At 37.6% G+C, this 18,437-nt stretch overlaps 1 protein-coding gene across 1 annotated transcript in view; it reads right to left on the reverse strand.

The window, feature by feature from the left end:
• Positions 1 to 417: 417 nt before the first annotated feature.
• FHIP2A (FHF complex subunit HOOK interacting protein 2A) overlaps positions 418 to 18,437 on the reverse strand; it is a 41,441-nt gene continuing 23,421 nt past the window's right edge. The window contains exons 11-17 of the mRNA XM_060768485.2: positions 17,435 to 17,604; positions 15,423 to 15,566; positions 14,022 to 14,112; positions 9,522 to 9,665; positions 3,674 to 3,814; positions 1,049 to 1,152; positions 418 to 958 (exon numbers count right to left, since the gene is read on the reverse strand). Coding sequence (XP_060624468.2) covers positions 853 to 958; positions 1,049 to 1,152; positions 3,674 to 3,814; positions 9,522 to 9,665; positions 14,022 to 14,112; positions 15,423 to 15,566; positions 17,435 to 17,604 — 900 coding nt within the window. The 3' untranslated portion in view covers positions 418 to 852. The remainder of the gene's footprint in view (positions 959 to 1,048; positions 1,153 to 3,673; positions 3,815 to 9,521; positions 9,666 to 14,021; positions 14,113 to 15,422; positions 15,567 to 17,434; positions 17,605 to 18,437) is intronic.

The following is an 18,437-nucleotide window of genomic DNA, read 5'->3' on the forward strand; positions in this document are numbered from 1 at the left end:
TAAAAAGTGGCATCAGCAATAAGAAATATCAGCTATTTTTTGATCTGGATGTTACAGCCGTTCAAATGAGCTAAGCAACACAGTATTGTAAAAATGGAGACCAATAAAAACTTCAAGTCAAGGCACAAGATACTTTTCAGCCAATTGATTACTGGAGAATCTAAAAATTCCAGTCACATCTGCATATATGGACATGTGGATCAAATAACCTAGAGTTTCAATTCAATACGGAAGGCAAATAAAGTTAGGCAGCATAATAAGGGAGAACAAACAAGAATTCAAAAAATAAAACAGAGCAACTTGAGTATACTTATTGTCTGCTTTAGTGCAGATACACCAATAAGAGAAAGAACATAATGTATTATGGACTCATACAATAAGAAAGAAGTTGTGTGTGCCTTTGCAGCTTCTTATTTCTTTTCTGTTATTTTGAATAATTTAGAAGGCTTTAATAACCTGCTGGCTTTTGTTTAAAGGGATACAACATGCCTCATATGAGATACTAAAATGAGCTTTTAAAAGCCTATGAACTCTAGAGTAAATAAAAATGTCTACCTCCCAGAATGTTGTTGAAATAAGAGACAATTTGAACTAAAGTCCTGATGTGTGCAGCTTTTAAAGCGTTTTCTGTTATGCTGATCTCGCCTTGATTGTGTTGTGGATCAATCATCCATGTTCTCTATTCCCATGGTCATCACCAATGAATTAAGACACAAGCACGACGAGTTAAATGCATCCTCAGTAAGTCCTCCCAATGTATGTCGACATTTGCTTTTCACTTTCTCGCCCAGGAAAAGTCATTGAGTTTTTCCCCCTTGCTTGAAACATGGGACAATCGAACAGTTTGGACACTTAGGGTGTGGACGAGGCATGGTACTTCACAAACGCAATGGCAGCCAGCTCTTTACAAAATTCTTCTAATACAATCACACCTTCAAGTAACGTCATGTGGTCAACGCTGTGAAAAGAAGATGAGGAAATAATGAAAAGATGCATACAACAATCTAGAAACAATATCCTAACACACTGTGGCAAGTCGTATACTTACATAGGGCCTTCAGGTTCTAAGCCAAGGAGACGCTTCCTGACCAGTAGAAGTTTTGGTGTGAAATCAGGTATGCGTTGTATCCTCACCATGAGATCCCCAACAACCTGCATATTGTGGGCAACAGGACAGATTTAAATGAAGCACAAATTAGAAGTGTACATTACTCAATTGACCTGTTCCTAATCCATCAGAATACTCTGACTTAGTTGGTTTTGGCTTAGTTGACTCTGCTGATCTCACTGGCTCCACTGGCATTATTGACTGTATATTTTTAGAGACCCCCTGGTGACACAGCAGGTTAAACTGCTGAGCTGCTGAACCTGCTGACCAAAAGGTCAGCAGATTGAATCCAGGGAGCTGGGTTAGCCACAGCTTCTGCCAACTTAGAAGTTCAAAAACATGCAAATGTGAGTAGATAAATAGGTGCTGCTCCGGTGGGAAGGTAACGGAGCTCCATGCAGTCATGCTGGCCACATGACCTTGGAGGTGTCTACAGACAACACTGGCTCTTCGGCTTAGAAATTGAGGTGAGCACCATCCCCCAGAGTCAGACACAACTAGACTTAATGTCAGGGGGAAATCTTTACCTTTTTATATTTTAATAATGATTTTAAATTAATGTTAAGTGCTGTTTATATAATTTATGTTTAATGTCTATTATGTTAGATGTTAGATCAACCAATTGTTTTTGTTTATATTTGTGTACTGGATCTGGCATTGGATATTTGCCATCTTCTGTTGCAATCTGCCCCGAATCCCCTCAGGGAGAGAGGGTGGAATATAAATAAAATTATTATTATTAAATTAGAAGAGAACAGAGTCATCTGCTGCCAAACACATTCATTTAGACTGCTTAACACTGGCTCAGGATTGAATAGCCTAAACATTGCAAGAAACCTAGTCAATGTGTTATCTATTCATAAAACCAGGGGATGAACTCTGTGTCAGGAACTGAGTAACTGAGGCACATGTGTCAAACTCAAGGCCCGTGGGCCGAATCTGGCCATCCATGTCATTTAAGTGGCCCTCCAGACGCTGGACCACAATTCCTGTATTCCTCATCAGTAGACATCGTGGCTAGAACTGATGGGAATTGTGATACAGTAACATCTAGGAGGCTGCAGTTTGTTCTGTCTAATTAGGAGAATGAGGTTTGCATTTAGATGTAAGGCTTGTGATTATGATGCCTGGCATTAAAACATTATTTAACATTTCCCCAACCTCAGAGCCACAAGTGCTGTTGGGTTGCAATTCCCATAATCCCCAACTCATATGGCAGATAATCAAAAGTGATGGAAGCTGTCATTCAATAACATCTAGGGATCCTATTGGGTTAAAATTTAAGAAAAAAAGGTCCTGACTTTCCATCCATAGATTCAGCGCCTCTTTGAAGAGAACCATAAGGCTGATGTGCTTCGGTGAAAATGGGTTCAACAACCCTGCTCTATGGGTTCAAAGAGTGATGCACAGCCGGTACATGCTTGAACATAACACTCAATCACAACTTGGGACCCTTCCAGACAGGCCCAATATCCCAGGATATGACCCCAGGTTTTCAGTTTATTCCAGATTATCTCGCACCTGGGATATAGAGCCTGTCTGGGAGAGCCCTTAATATTACACGACCTAGCTGCCAAAAGCCTTGTATCTCCATGTATGTCTTCTCTTCCTTTTAAAGAGCTGGAAGGAGGATGCCGGAAGCTTTTCTGTTTGATTCTCCTAAAATGTTTGTTGTCATTTTATCTGAACTAGGTGATTTATCACCAATTAGGATCTGTTTAAAAAACAAGTGAACCTCAACATGAAACAAAGTGTTATCAAGCTGTCTTGAGGAAACTAACCATATTGCTTTCCAGATGATACAAGACACTACCTTTAAAGGAAACCAAAAGGAAAAGCTCCCAAGGTTCTCCTCTTGGTTAATCAGAAGGATTAATCAGAAAAAGACATACAAACCAAGGCTCATTTATTTATTACTAATGCTAAACATGTATTGTTTTCTTTATTGGATTTATATCCCATCAATGTATGACTTCCTTCATCAATACTCTAGTGTACATGTAGTTTTCTATATGCAAGGGTATATTTTTCTAGGAGACAGTAATTGTATGGGGAAAATATAACACGGGAAGAAAACTTAGATTGTAGTCCTACGCTCACTTAAGTATGGATGTAAATCATGATAAATTCACTCTCACAGACAAGAAAAACTCATTTTATTATTATTATTTTCTCACACTGTGAGAAAGTAATTGAAAACTTTGCAGATTCCAAAGACAATTTGTTATTCTGTGTACACACTAAAATTGCATGTGGTTTTTTTAATGAGACTTTCTGCACTGAAAATAGAAAGGGGGTAGGTATGTATATGCCTTCACTGTGAATTTACTACTTAGGACCTCAATCTTATCATGGACTAAGTTCTGGAGGGGTTCTACATAGTTCTTGTTCCCAACTAGCAGATAAGAAACTTTTTAATATATATATATATAAAGTAAAATGAATAAAATGGGCCACCAGTAAAGAGAAGAATAGTTTTGAGTTTTATTGATTGTTAAACAACAGTCACTGGAACTGTGACATTTTGTGCCATTGTTCCAAGTGGATGGCCCTTTATTTACTCACCCTGACAATTACTGAAAAAAGGGAGCGGCAGCCAGAAGCCAGATTTATGTAAGGATCCAAAAGGTATTCATGGATGTGCGGATGAGGAAATAAGGAGAGCTTGGACAACACAGATGTAACTTGTAGATTGACATCATACGGCTGTGAGGGAAGAAAACAAAAAACATTCCCCAGATGTTAACGCCGATTATAATAGTTGCCCAGGTTTCTAAAGATTAAAAACTTCATAAGGCAAATAAATATTAGAATATATGATGACCATCAGATGCAAAGGCACACTTTTCTGAATACACACTCTCTAGCCGCAATAGATGCATCCCATGATATTAAATAAGATTAATCCTTTGCTGTATTTTCAGCTACATTTGTTTGAGACTTTTTTATCCTAAGCAATTTATGTGAAAAATATCTCTAAATGAAAGCAAAGATAGCAAGGAAGGTATGCAGTGGATTAGGCTCTTGTTCCTTTTTAGACTGCTTCAAGAGCCCTCCTCAGGCATTCTATAAAGTAATATACAAGCAAGTGGACAAGAATAGTAGACAAGATTCTTCATTCTGTGTTTCCATTATTTTCTCCCTGGTGACCTCAACTAAACCATCCTAAATCTTGGACATAAGACACACACGGACTCTTTTCGCATTGCTGTAAAACCTAATAATAATAACAACTTTATTCTTATATCCCTCACCCATCTCCCCGAAGGGACTTGGGGTGGCTTATATGGGGACCAAGCCCAGCAGAAACAGAAGCAAAAATAGCACAATTAAAATACATTGCATTTCAATAATTAAAAAATAAATAAAATAGAGCAACAGACATAATAAAATCATAAGAACATCAATAAGCATCAACCAGAAGCCAAGAACAGCCAAGAACTGTGGGCATGTTCAGATCTAGGACTAAGTTAAAGTCCTCTCATGTACACACAACAATGATGTCTTTGGCTGTATTTCACATACATATGGGCATGGCAAACCTTGGGGGAGTAATTTGAAGTCAAAGCCTATGCCTTCACACGCACCTATCCAATCCAGTTAAATCAGTGGTTCCCAACTTGTTGTCCATGAACCACCAGTAGTCTAAAATATGGTCCGCTGCCTCACTGTTATTACAGCGTTGCAACAAGAGTGACTGGTCTCGCAAAACCCTCTTAATACTGCCAAGGCTTATTAAATCTGGTTTTCTATGGGTGAACAGTTGGCGACTACTGGATAGCATATGTTCTGTATCAGAAACTAGCGCTGATGTGGTCTATTCAATGCATTTTTCTGAAACAGTACCCCAAATAGCCAAACTGAATCTAAAGTTGGCCAAAAACTGATTCATAACCCTTTGGGTACTACTGTTGGAGAGTGGTCCCTGTTCAAGTAGTCCCTGGATCAAAAAAAGATTGGGAACCACTGGGTTAAATAGTACCATCCCACATTGCCAACAATACACAAAAGCAACATGGGAACACTTTTTTTCACACAACCCAAAGGATGAATATTTAAATGGCAGTGGAAAAGTGTGGATGGATCTCTCATATAATGTTTTTAATAATAATATTTATTATTATTATATTTCTTATCCACCTCTCCTCATGGCTCGAGGCGGGATACAGCATAATTAAAACACACAAACATTGTAAAATTCTATAAATATACATATTAAAACATATCACTATCTAATTGAATAAATGAGGCCTTAAGGGTTAGCAAAAAAAACAAGCCAAATTCAAAATATGTCAGTTAAATTATTTTACTGACACAAAAACACAGTATATCACAGCAAACGAGATATATATGCTGGATTTCATATCACAAAATTGCAAGTCGAACATTTCTCAAGCATCTAGGACTGTGTGATGTATCATTTATCAGTTAAATTATTATTGTCTGAAACACAACAAGATGAGTCCACAGCAGACAAGATCACTTTGCTGGCTATTGTATTGGATCACATGCCGGACACTTCCCAAGTGTCTAGGACTGTGTGATGTATTGGTGAATAATGTATGCAGATCCCAGTAAGGTGGCCTTCTGCAGCTGATTGTTGTTGTTGTTGTTATTATTTTACCCCGCTTTAGATGAATTGCTCAGAACCTTCATCTTTTAGCCTGATGCCGGAAAGACAGCCGGGGGGGGGGGGGGGGGGGGAGGCTTTCTGGCTTCCCTGGGCAGGGAGTTCTAGAGTCGAGGGGCAGCCACTGAGAAGGCCAGCTGATAAACGTGATGGCAAAATTGCAGGGTTATTTCTATGAACATACATGTGAGATTTCAATCATGAAAATTATACAATTGTGTAAAAAAATGCAACACGGCTGTGACATGCCCACCTGGCCTCCACATCTTGTTTTATAAAAATGGAAAATAAAATGCTGAAGATCCTGTTTTTCCTTTATCCCATCAGCTGTTGACCTTAAATGTATTCATATCACAATCTTTCACCAAACAACATGAAGCAGCTGGCCGAGCCATCTCGTGGTAGTTCAAGACACTGCAATGAGCTGTTATGTCAAGTCTTTTTTTCTGCATTAGAAGTAATAGCTTTTTTATTGCTTTCTGTTCACCACTTGCTCATTGATTGCAAGAACAGCATTACATAAATAAATCTAGAGTTAAATGAAGCAATTTCTAGCCTAACTAAACTGAAGCATTTTCAAGGAAAGGAAAAGGAAATCTGAAAGGATTAACGAGAGAATTTAGTATTCTCCTATTACACCTAAGTCTTAAACTTAAGAAGTACCTGGTTTTCTGCTCTCAGAAAGTAATCTATACAGAATTGGAGGCTGAGGGATTTCCACTCTTTATATAAGGTCTCCATCCTTTATCTCCCACTTGTGGTCACCCACTGTGGGAGTCCAGTGACAGCACTACTAAAAATCTGCACAAAGATTAGTGGCCTTATGATTGCAAGACTGTACCACCAAAGTCTTCATGTGGCATTCTCTTTAAGCTAACAATGGTATCAAGGTTGTCATTTTAATCTGAATGGACTGGACCAACAGTTTTCCATTTCTGACTTGCATTAGTATTTTAGAGCAATTTATCCCCTTAAGGGGGATAAATCATTTTGGCTCAGAGTTAATACATGGGGGCTGGGAGAGAGGTTTAGCGATTTTTCCCTTCTTGCTGCATATTTGATTTCTCTGTGCATCAAGTATTGCCCTTGACACAAGAGAGAGAACTGCAGCATGCTTGACTGATCCAGATTTTTTGTCATTTTGACAGGTACTATATCAAATTGACACTGGGCCACAATAACCTACAGGCCTTTTCTTTCTTTTTCTTTCTTTCTTTTTGGCAAAACCTACTAAATACTTCTTCCGCTGACAGTCTTCAGGTAAGAGTTTATGCTTATTTTTCTTTTTGATGATTTGGGCATCATCATTGGGATCAGATTTCCATATGTATGAAGATTAGTATTCCTAAAGCTGTTGAGATGCAGGTTTAAGACTCAAATCCAATATTCATTTTAAATGAGGCATGTGCAGATTGCAGGTTTAATAGAGACCACTTTACACTTTCCTGCTAAACATTCAGAAATACATGAAGAGAGTTGGGCAGCAAAGAGCTCCACGTGAAAATACTCAGATGAAAATACCATATATATCCTTGACTATAAACTGAGTTTTCAGCCCCCTTTTTAGGCTGAAAAAGCCCCCCCCCCCGGCTTATATGAGTCAAAGTTATTTATTATTTTACTCTGTTATTATTATTATTGCATTTATTATTTTACTCTATTTATTATTACATTTGAATTATTTTACTCTATTATTATTATTACTACTCTATTTATTATTTTTATTACGTTTATTATTTTACTTTTTACATTATTATTGGAAGGACATTTATACATTTAAGCACATTTACATTGAAGAAGGTTAGAATAACGGCTTATCTGAGTTGGACAGTCTTATCTTAAATTACAGTTTTATGTAAATATTCCAAAACATTTAACCCACTGATGTCTCAATTAATGTAATTTTATTGGTATCTATTTTTATTTTGAAATTTACCAGTAGCTGCTGTATTTCTCACCCTTTGCTTATACTCAAGTCAATACATTTTACCACTTTTTTGTGGTAAAATTAGGTGCCTCGGCTTATATTCATGTCAGCTTATACTAGAGTATATACGGTATATAGATCTTTATTTTTCTACCCTGCCTCCATCTCCCCGAAGAGACTCGGGGCAGCTTACATGGGGCCAAGCTCAAGGCAAAATACAATTAAAAACAAAACAATAACAAATTAAAACAGCATAAAAGTGTATAAAACAATGTAACAATAATAAACAAGCATCAAAAGATCTTAAACTGTGGGTAACAGTTATACCACACAATCACATTGGAGGACCTAGAGAAGCCCACAAACTCTTCTGGAAGAAAATATTTTTGAAGCATACGTAAGTCAAACCATGGATATTGAATTTGTGGATCTCAAATCCGTGGATAAATGGGTCATACTGTATATATTGTTTGTAACAAACATGTCAAATTTGTCATGTAAGGATTATTATTATTATTATTATTATTATTATTATTATTATTATGAGTCACCCAAGGGCTGAGAAGAGCGGTATACAAATATAGTAAATAAAGTAAATAAATATTACGTTGGGTGAAAATCAATTTGATTCCATTTCCATTTTCATTCAATAACATTAGGATAGTGGATTGCTGTGAGTTTTCTGGGCTGTATGTCCATGTTCCAGAAGCATTCTCTCCTGACGTTTCACCCACATCTATGGCAGACATCCTCAGAGGTTGTGAGATCTGTAGGAAACCAGGTAAGTGGAGTTTGTGTATCATCTGTGGAATGTCCAAGGTGGGAGAAAAAACTCTTATCTGCTTGAGGCAAGTGTGAATGTTGCAACTGGCCACCCTGATTAGCACTGAATGACCTTTCTGCTTCAAAGACTGGCTGCTTCCTGCCTGGGAGAATCCTTTGTTGGGAGGTCTTAGCTGGCCCTGACTGTTTCATGCCTGGAATTCCCCTGTTTTCTGGGTGTTCCTCTTTATTTGCTGTCGTGATTTTAGAGTTTTTAATATTGGTAGCCAGATTTTGTTCATTTTCATGGTTTCCTCCTTTCTGTTGAAATTGTTCACGTGCTTGTGGATTTCAATGGCTTCTCTGTGTAGTCTGACATAGTGGTTGTTAGAAGCATGAATTCCAGGCATGAAACATTCAGGGCCAGCTAACATCTCCCAACAAAGGATCTCCCAGGCAGGAACAAGCCAGGCTTTGAAGCTGAAAGTCCATTCAATGCTAATCAAGGTGGCCAATTGCAACATTCACACTTACCTCAAACAGACAAGAGTTCTTTCTCCCACCTAGGACATTCCACAGATATATAAACCTCATGTGTTTAGTTTCCAACAGACCTCACAACCTCTGAGGATGCCTGCCAGAGATGTGGGCCTAACGTCAAGAGAGAATGCTTCTGGAACACGGCCATACAGCCTGTAAAACTCACAGCAACCCAGTAATTCTGGTCATGAAAGCAACACATTGAACATTAGGATAGGTTGAGGAGAATTAAGAGACACACTGCTCCATGCATTTGTGAACTCTCTGTCTTCACTTCAATGACATATGCAGAAATGTGCTTTCCCATTTGAGGAAGCAGGTGAGTTCTTTATGTTGTTATTATGATTATTTGTATCCCAGTTTTCTCTCTAAAAAGAGGCTCACAGCAGCTCTTGTTAATGTGTTTTTTAATATATATTTACAGTGCCCTACAGATATTTAGAAATGACTCCTTTTTCTTGAAGAGGCTGGTCAGAATGATAAAAAGAAAGAATTATAAAATTATTGTAAACCAATCATATCAGAAGGTAAAGCATCAAGAAGTGCACACTTACTTGATCCAGAATTCTTCCCATTCTATCAAAGAGAACTTTCAGAAAATATCCTTCAAAGAACGCAGATTCTAAATTGCACTTTTCCAGAGGTTTAGGAGAGCCTGGCCATTCCCATCGTAAGCATATGGCACAATAGTCTCGAAACTAGAGGAAGTAGGGGGGGAAATCTGCTTTAGAAACTCATTTAGGAAAGATGGACTAAATTTTAGTTTAATAAAATAACTTTATTGTCTTTGTACATAGTACAATGTAATTAAATTCTTTCCCCAGCACACATCACAAAACAATACACCAATCTCTCCACACTCCCACCACCACCACACAGGATAATGGATAATCAATAAAATAAAGATTGGTAGAAATTATCTCTTTAGAGTTCGGCAGGGAAATTAGCTTCAGTATCTGATAAACAGTTTGCAGTGTATGTCCTGTTTTATTCACTGGCATTTTTTCCAAATAAACAATACCATTCAAATTTACATAGATACTATCTTCATTGGCTATGGGCTGAATGACAGTTATCTCCCACACTTTTCTATCCTTTGCACATTTTAATTGTGCAAGGGATGTTATCTCCCAAAAGACAAAGCGATCCTAACACTGATGAAGGAAGTGAAAATGGAGGATTAGATGGGTATGCCTTGTATGGCCCTCTGACTGCTTTGGAGAAAGTTTTTCTATTTTAAATATATTGACTATTTGAGAATGAGATAACGAGGATGTTAATCACCATATTTCCAAACTATATGGCTATCACTACCATATGATTGTCTACACCAGTGGTTCCCAACCTTGTTTTGACCACTTGGATCAGGGACCACTCTCCAACATTAGTACCAAAAGGGTTACAAATCAGTTTTTAGTCAACTTTAGATTCAGTTTGGTTATTTGGGGTGCTGATTCAGAAAATTGCATTGGATAGACAACATCAGCTCTAGTTTCTGATACAGAAAATATGCTATCCAGTAATCGCCATTTGCTCTCCTACAGAAAACCGATAAGCCTCGGCACTATAAGTGGGTTTCACAAGACCAGTTGCTCTCGTTGCAACAATGTAGTAACAGTGAGTCTGCATACCATATTTTAGTTCTTGCAGACCACTGGTGATCCATGGACCACAGGTTGGGAACCACTGATCTACATGGTTCAAACTAGAATCATACTGGAACTATATGTCCAAAGGAGGAACAATGTGATCCTATTTTTCAGGGCAAGCAGAAGTCTTGGATTGTCACTTCAGAGAAAATGGCAATTACTGCTTGCGTCTAAGTTGAAAGGATTTTTTTAAATAAGAGAAGGCTCATTCATGTAGCATCGAACTATTATTTGGCATTATGTCTGAGTCAATTCACTGGAACCAATACATATGTGTCCCCACAAGCTATTATGTGTTGTTTCTAATGCCACCTGTGAAACCTTTGTGGGGTTCAGGCTGCACCAAAAAGAGGTTCTTTCAAATGTTGCATCTTTGGGGGACATATCTATTGAAAAATAGCTACGTCTTTCAATTCTGCTCAGACAGACATATGCTAGAATCATCAGAATATTAGAATTCTCCAGATCTGATGGTATCTAGTATCTTAATTCAGTGGAAGCACTGGCAAGAAAACTAAATTCTTTTCTGCATTCAGGTATGGAACACTATGTAAATCTTTCATATCCGACTTCCCTTATCTCCCCTTTTTAAATCACATCTGGGAAATCTGGAGAAACAAAATATGTGAAACTGAGAGCAGAAAAGAAATATTTTCTACTTGACTGGATACATATTGGATTTGTTTCTGGGAGCACGACATCTTGAAAATTATCACTCTGCATCTCTATGTAGCTGTTACTCTGTTCCCTTGCCCATCTTTCATTCCATTACATACACCCAAAGCACTCTGATGATAATTCACAAGATATGTACAAGGATGCAATCAAGTTCTGTTTGTCCTCAGATCAAGGAGAAAGAGAAATCCATTTGTGGTTTCAGAATAGGAGCATTATATTTCACTTTCCCCAAAAGTATTACCCACTTCAGAACCGCATGCCTGGGGCTGCACATTACTTGTGCTATGGTCTTACTTTTTTTAAAAAAAACAAAACATGGCTGTGTTAACAGCTTTAGCTTTTCCACAGTGACTTGCCTCGGTCAAAGAACATGCCAAGTAAGAGAATGCAGATAAATATAAGGCAGACTAAAGAAGCAGTACTGAATGGCATTAAAACATTACTACACAGTCATTTAGAGCACAGTAAATAGCAAAACTATATTACTTGTGATATAATTATTTCCTGTGAACTAGCTAATTTCCAGAGTTAAGTGCTCATAATGGTCTCCAAAATAAACTACTAGTCTGTCTCTTAAAAAACAAAAAATAGAGGCATACAAAATTACACAGCCCAACAATTTTTTTTCTTGGTGCCTTGGTTTTTAGGCCTCTTCCTGGAGTTGTTTGGGATGCTGACTCAGATAATTGCACTGGGCAGCCCACATTAGTGCTATTTATTATAGTTATTATGATTTTCTTTGGGTGAGCAGATGGCGGCTGATAGATGGCATATATTCTAAAAAAAACTAGAGCTGGTAGGAGAAAACTGGTGTAATTTTTGGAATCAGCAGGTCAAATATACCCAGAAAAAGGCGAACATTTGAGGCACCAAAATACAGTATGCGTTGCCATGTTATTTGTTTACAGCTCCTGAAGAAGAATATTGGGACTCAAACAAAATCCAACTATTTCATTGTATTATTCCATTAATTATTTTCTCCGTTTCTAGTTTTGTCTATTGAAAACATGCGTTCAAAAAAGGGAACCAGCAACAATACTAGAGTTGGGTGTCATCAGATATTAATGGGAGCACCTGGAGGCGCAGTGGTTTAAAGTGCTGAGCTGCTGAACTTGACGACAACTTAAGGTCGCAGGTTCGAATCCGGGGAGTGGTGTGAGCTCCCACTGTTAGCCCCAGCTTCTGCCATCCTAGCAGTTCAAAAACATGCAAATGTGAGTAGAGCAATAGGCAGGAAGGTAACAGTGCCCCATGCAGTCATGCCGGCCACATGACCTTGGAGCTTTCTATGGACAAAGCTGACTCTGGACAAAGCTGAGTCTTCAGGTTAGAAATGGAGATGAGCACCAACCCCAAAGTCAGACACGGCTTGACTTAATATCAGGGGAAAATCTTTACCTTTACTATCCCAAAATGCTGGGCAATCTCTTTCAGCAGTCTCATGTCTATGTTAAATATCAGGGAAAACAAAATAGAGCTCTGAGGACCCCACCCCCCATCCCCTGTTTTAATGGCCGAATAGGAGTCTCCCAGTATCACCTCCTGGATTTCCCTGTGCGGAAAGGAACGGGGCCATGTAAAACAATACCTCCAAGTCCCATTTCCAAGTCCAGTTCCCTGCCTAGGTCATCCAGCAAGGTGACTACAGCCGTCTCTGTCTTATAGATCAGACTGAAATGTATCAGAAATATATCGAGGACTTAGTTATTCACTTCACTTCTGCACTTTATGGGGGCTGGTATTGTATACAGTCACAATATTTGCAGCCTGCTGGGTTTTATATTTTAAACTAATTGGGGTTTTATGTGTTGTTTTAAGTAAAATTGTTGGGCTAATTTTATTATTATTATTACTTTTTATCTTTTTGAATTTTGTTGTATATTGTTGTACTGTTGAGCAGCCCTCAGTCCCTTTAAGGAGGTATTATTATTATTATTATTATTATTATTATTATTATTATTATTATTTCATCCAGAAATCTCTGGAGTTGGGAGGCCACCACACACTCCAATACCTTGCTCAAAAATTGAAGGTTGGATACTGACTGATCATTATCCATTCTAAAGGGATGCAGGGATGCCTTTTTCAACAAAGGACTTACAAACTGACTCTTTTGGTGTGTTGCCTTCATCTACCAGCCACTTCCTCACTGGCCTGTTTTTTAAGTCTAGTCGTTTTCAATATGTAGGTTCCCCAGATGTTTTGGCCTAACAGCTGGTAAACTGGGATTTATGGGAGTTGTAGGCCAAAACACCTAGGGACCCAGAGGCTGATCTAGAAGGACATGGGTGTAGCTAGCACATATGTGGTGGCTCTCACCTTTCCACAGAACTAAAGAACTGACCTTGCATCCTTAGAATAAGAAAGAAAACAGAAAGAAACTGCATATTCTGTTCCTCAACACCTGAATACGAGATAAGCTGATAGAAAACACAAAGGACACTGAAGTTCTGTTATATAGAAAGGGCTGTGAGAAAAGTCTACCTCAGCACAAAACCTATTGGCTCAAGTTCAAGATGCAACCTCCAGCATTCCTCATCACTGGGTATGCTCACTTGGGCTGTTAGGAAGTGCAACCCGACATCATCTGGAGTGCCCCATAATTTCCACTCCTGGTCTAAACAAATATATTTTGTCTATTTGCAAAATCATCCTGCTTTATCTACCGCTCTTTTCTTTATATAAGGTGAGTCCACTACCAAACAGCATTTTCCTTTTCTCACTTACTTGTCGATGGGCATCTCTGAGGTAGGTATCGTAACCTGTGCCCTCCACGTGGTAAGAAGATTTGGCTTCATCTGGTACAAGACAAAGAAAACTGAAAAGAGAAGCAAGTCAATATAATTTGTTCCTAAACCATTATAATAAGGGGTAAGTCAAACAAGATTTTACGTGGGAATTACTTCAGTGTATATCTACAAATTCTGTGTTTGTACCTAATCTATGTTTTCTGTTTGAAAAGGCCTGCATAATAATGATTCACTTTCTGATAAGTTACTAATGCTAATAATACTGTACTTGAGTAAACAGAACACAGTTTTCCATTCTAGGGGGAAAATGTATGTCAGAGAATAGGTATTCCCCCCTTTGCTTGATTTGTTTGCTTGTTTTTGCTCTGCATAAAATATGGAAGTTCTATAAATCTTTCAACAAATCAATTATGTTTGTTTTTTTAAACAACAAACCAAGAAAAAATGTGGGCACAAATCTGAATTGATTTGTCACATTAACTACTCTCGGAGAAGCATCTCCACCTAGTGGCATTCATCTTGCTACACATTTTCTGTTTTGTAGTTTCTAATAAACAATTGAGAAAACAAACATTTTTTTCTCTAGTATTTCCCTTGGCAACCTTCCTTCTTTTTCTATCCCATTATATGTAGAAATGGTTTCTCCCATATACAAGACAGTAGTTTCAGTTGTCTTTGGAGAGAAAAGTTAAAATCTAATCTGCTCTCATTTATATCTTCAGAGTTTAACTCATTGGAAATTGAAATGATAGACATTTCAATGAGTGTAAGTTATTTTATCGCCTATGCAATCTTTCTTACTACGGGTGGCTGGAATCACTGCATAACCAATATGCACAAAAATAATTATAAATGTTATTAATTGCCGTTATGTGACGGTAATTGCCGTTACGTCCCATCTCGGAGCTTAAGATCTTCTGGGGAGGCCCTGCTCTCGACCCCGCCTCTATCGCAAGTGAGATTGGCGGGGACGAGGAGCAGGGCCTTCTCGGTGGTGGCCCCTCACCTGTGGAACTCACTCCCTGGGGAGATTAGATCGGCATCCTCCCTTTTGTCATTCAGGAAAAAACTGAAGACCTGGATGTGGGACCAAGCCTTTGGGCATTCTGGCAGCTAAAGGAAAAACCCGATGATGAGCAGGAATTGATGGAACGGAATGGACATTCGGAACTCCAAACACTGAGCATGAGTTTGTTTATGTATTGATGTTTTTAATCTGCTAATTTGCCTAAACTGTTTTTGTATGTTTTGTATAATGTGATATAGGCATCGAATTGCGCCTTTGCTTGTAAGCCGTCCTGAGTCCCCCCTCGGGGGTGAGAAGGGCGGGGTAGAAGTAATTGAAATAATTGAAATAAATAAATACTATTCAACTTACCTATTTACAATTTTATGAACTTCAGTCTTCCCATCATTTTTTGAATGGTCTGGACTGGCAGATGGTGACGCACTAAGCCACTCTTGGTTTGACAACATGGTATTGGGAGAAAGATCAGTAAATAAGGGATCCTCTTCCAGATCTCTGTGAATGTGTAAGAAAATAAGAACAAGTGACTAGATATAATACTAATATTTCCTTTGTGTATTTCTTGATATCTGAATGCACAGTGAGAGGGATGCTAAGGGAATTTATTTGTGCAGAGAGAGAGATAGACTCCTTTGTCTTTCTGTAAACAGAGAAGCAGAAAATGAGCATTGGGAAGGGGCAAATGATTCAGGGAAGAGCCTTGAAGGTCTGTGTCCCATTCCCTGATCTCATTTGGCTTGCCATGTTCGTCTGGAAGGAGGAATATAGTTCTTGGGATAAAAACGGTTTCCTAGCCCTGACGTATTGCGATCCGGGGTTGGGAAAAGGGCAGGCTATAAATAAAATTCATCATTATCATCTGTTCCTTTAACTGATCTTGAGCTAGACAGAATAATGGTTTTACTCGGTTAAAAGCAGATTCTTATAGTCCTAGATTGAAGTAATTATTCAATTACGGCAAGCACAGAGACATATAGCCATTAGTACTAAACTGATACAGTTCTACACAAGTGATAGATACACCCCCTGTATACAATCAACCTTATTTCTGAGTAAGTACATTCAGAACTGCAACTTAAGATACATATAAGGGGATATGTGCACTCTTTATAAATGAAGATATACAAATATGATGTAAACACTCATTTTAACATACTACATCACATTACTGATAGTTTATAACCAAGGAGTTGTGTTTTTTGTTTAATGGCCTAGTAATTTATTTACAGGTTATGAATGTGCTGAATTATGTCTATTATGAACTATGAATTATGTAAACCAGTACACAACCTAAAATAAAAAGAGAAATGGTGAAAAGATATCTTTATGGCTTACTTACCATTTATACCTGAGTATAAGCCAAGTTTTTCAGCCCTTTTTTAATGCTGAAAAAGCCCCCCTCGGCTTATGTTTGAGTCAACACTAATTATTATTATTATTATTATTATTATTATTATTATTATTACTATTATTACTATTTTACTCTATTATTATTATTATTACATTGACCTTATTTTATTCTATTATAACATATATTATTTTATGTTATTATTATTATTTTACTCTATTATTACTGTTATTATTACATTTCCATTATTTTACTCTCTTTATTATTATTGGAAGGATATGTAAGCACATTTCCATTGAAGGAGGTTAGAATAATGGTTTAATCGGAGTTGGGCAGCCTTATCTTAAATTACGATTTTATGTAAATTTTCAAAATATTTAACCTACTGATGCCTCAAGTAATGTAATTTTATTGGTATCTGTTTTTATTTTGAAATTTACCAGCTACATTTCTCACCCTTGGCTTATACTTGGGTCAATACGTTTTCCTATTTTTTTGTGTGGTAAGATTAGGTGCCTCAGCTTGTATTTGGGTCGGCTTATATCAAGTATATGGTTATTATTTTACCATGAAATTTTGTGGTACTGCTATTATCTACCTGTATTATCTCACACAGCTCTTTTAAAAATTATAGGCTGGGTCACAATTTGCATCTTTCTGAATACTATTACATTCTATCTGGCTGCCAGAATATACTTGAAAACTTGTGGCTTTAACATCACTCTATCAAAACATCTGAAAAAGTGGACAGATATCCATGAAACTGCAGGCTCAAATAGATAAGTCAGTCTTAAAGATACTGTTAGGCTCCTCTTTCTCTGTCTTTACACTGTGACAGACTAGCATGGCTATTTCTTTGAAAACAGCCAAAATAGTAACTGTAGATTCAACTATTTCAGCAATATAAAATAAAAATACCTTGCCTTAAAATTGATCTTTCTTTAGGATTAGAACAACCGAAAGATATTAAGAACATTTCAGTGCAAAATGACAAACAGACAAAAAGAAAACGTACACAGCTCCTGCTATCTGGCCATTCTCCACCACGTCCTTATCTTCTTGGCAGGGTGGTTTATATTCCATATAGTTCCTCTCCTCTAAATTTCTAAGAACCAAATTATAAAGAATGTGTTCATCGGGTTTTTGCAAAAGGTGCTCAAACATTCTGAGAGTCATTATGCTGATCTGTAGTATCAAAAACAGAAAAATATATTAGAAGACGCGGAAGCAAGGTCCCCTTGTAGCACAGATCCAACGCAGATCTTTACAGCCCTGCACCCATGACGAAGTTTTTCATGTCTTTAACACTTTTTCATGTGGATCTTCTTGATATTGTTAAAACTTAATTGTTGAGGGCAGAGGACAAAAGAATGCTATATTCATATATACATAGATACAATATGTGTATATAAACACATACATATGCACACTCCTAAAAAGAGTTAACTCTATTCTAATGACGTTATCTTCCTTTGTTCTAAAATAAATGTTTTCTATTTTTGCTTAACTAAATTGGACCTCTGGTATGCTTTTCCTATGCTTCTGTATTCATTAGGAGAAAATAGTTAATATATTCACCAAGAAAAGCTAATAGTTTTATAGCAACAACAGAAATTTATAAAAGAGCAATAAATACAGGTAACGACAGCCTCCAATAATTTTCAACAAGGTTGGCATGAACACAAGAGTTTGCCAACATTTAGTGGGCCAGAAATTCCCTGACCATGATATAATGAAACAGAAAAAAAATCTAAAAAATGGCACAGGCCTCACATAATAAGGTAAAATGTAAAGGTTTCCCCTGACATTAAGTCTAGTTGTGTCCAACTGTGGGAGGTGGGGTTCATCTCTATTTCTAAGCTGAAGAGCCGGCATTGTCCATAGACACCTCCAAGGTCATGTGGCCAGCATGACTGCGTGGAGCACTATTATCTTCTCACAGAAACGGTACCTATTGATCTACTCACATTTTCATGTTTTCTAACTTCTAGGTTAGCAGAAGCTAATAGCAGGGGCTC

This window comes from Anolis sagrei, chromosome 3 (assembly GCF_037176765.1).
Source record: "Anolis sagrei isolate rAnoSag1 chromosome 3, rAnoSag1.mat, whole genome shotgun sequence".
Taxonomy (NCBI): domain Eukaryota; kingdom Metazoa; phylum Chordata; class Lepidosauria; order Squamata; family Dactyloidae; genus Anolis; species Anolis sagrei.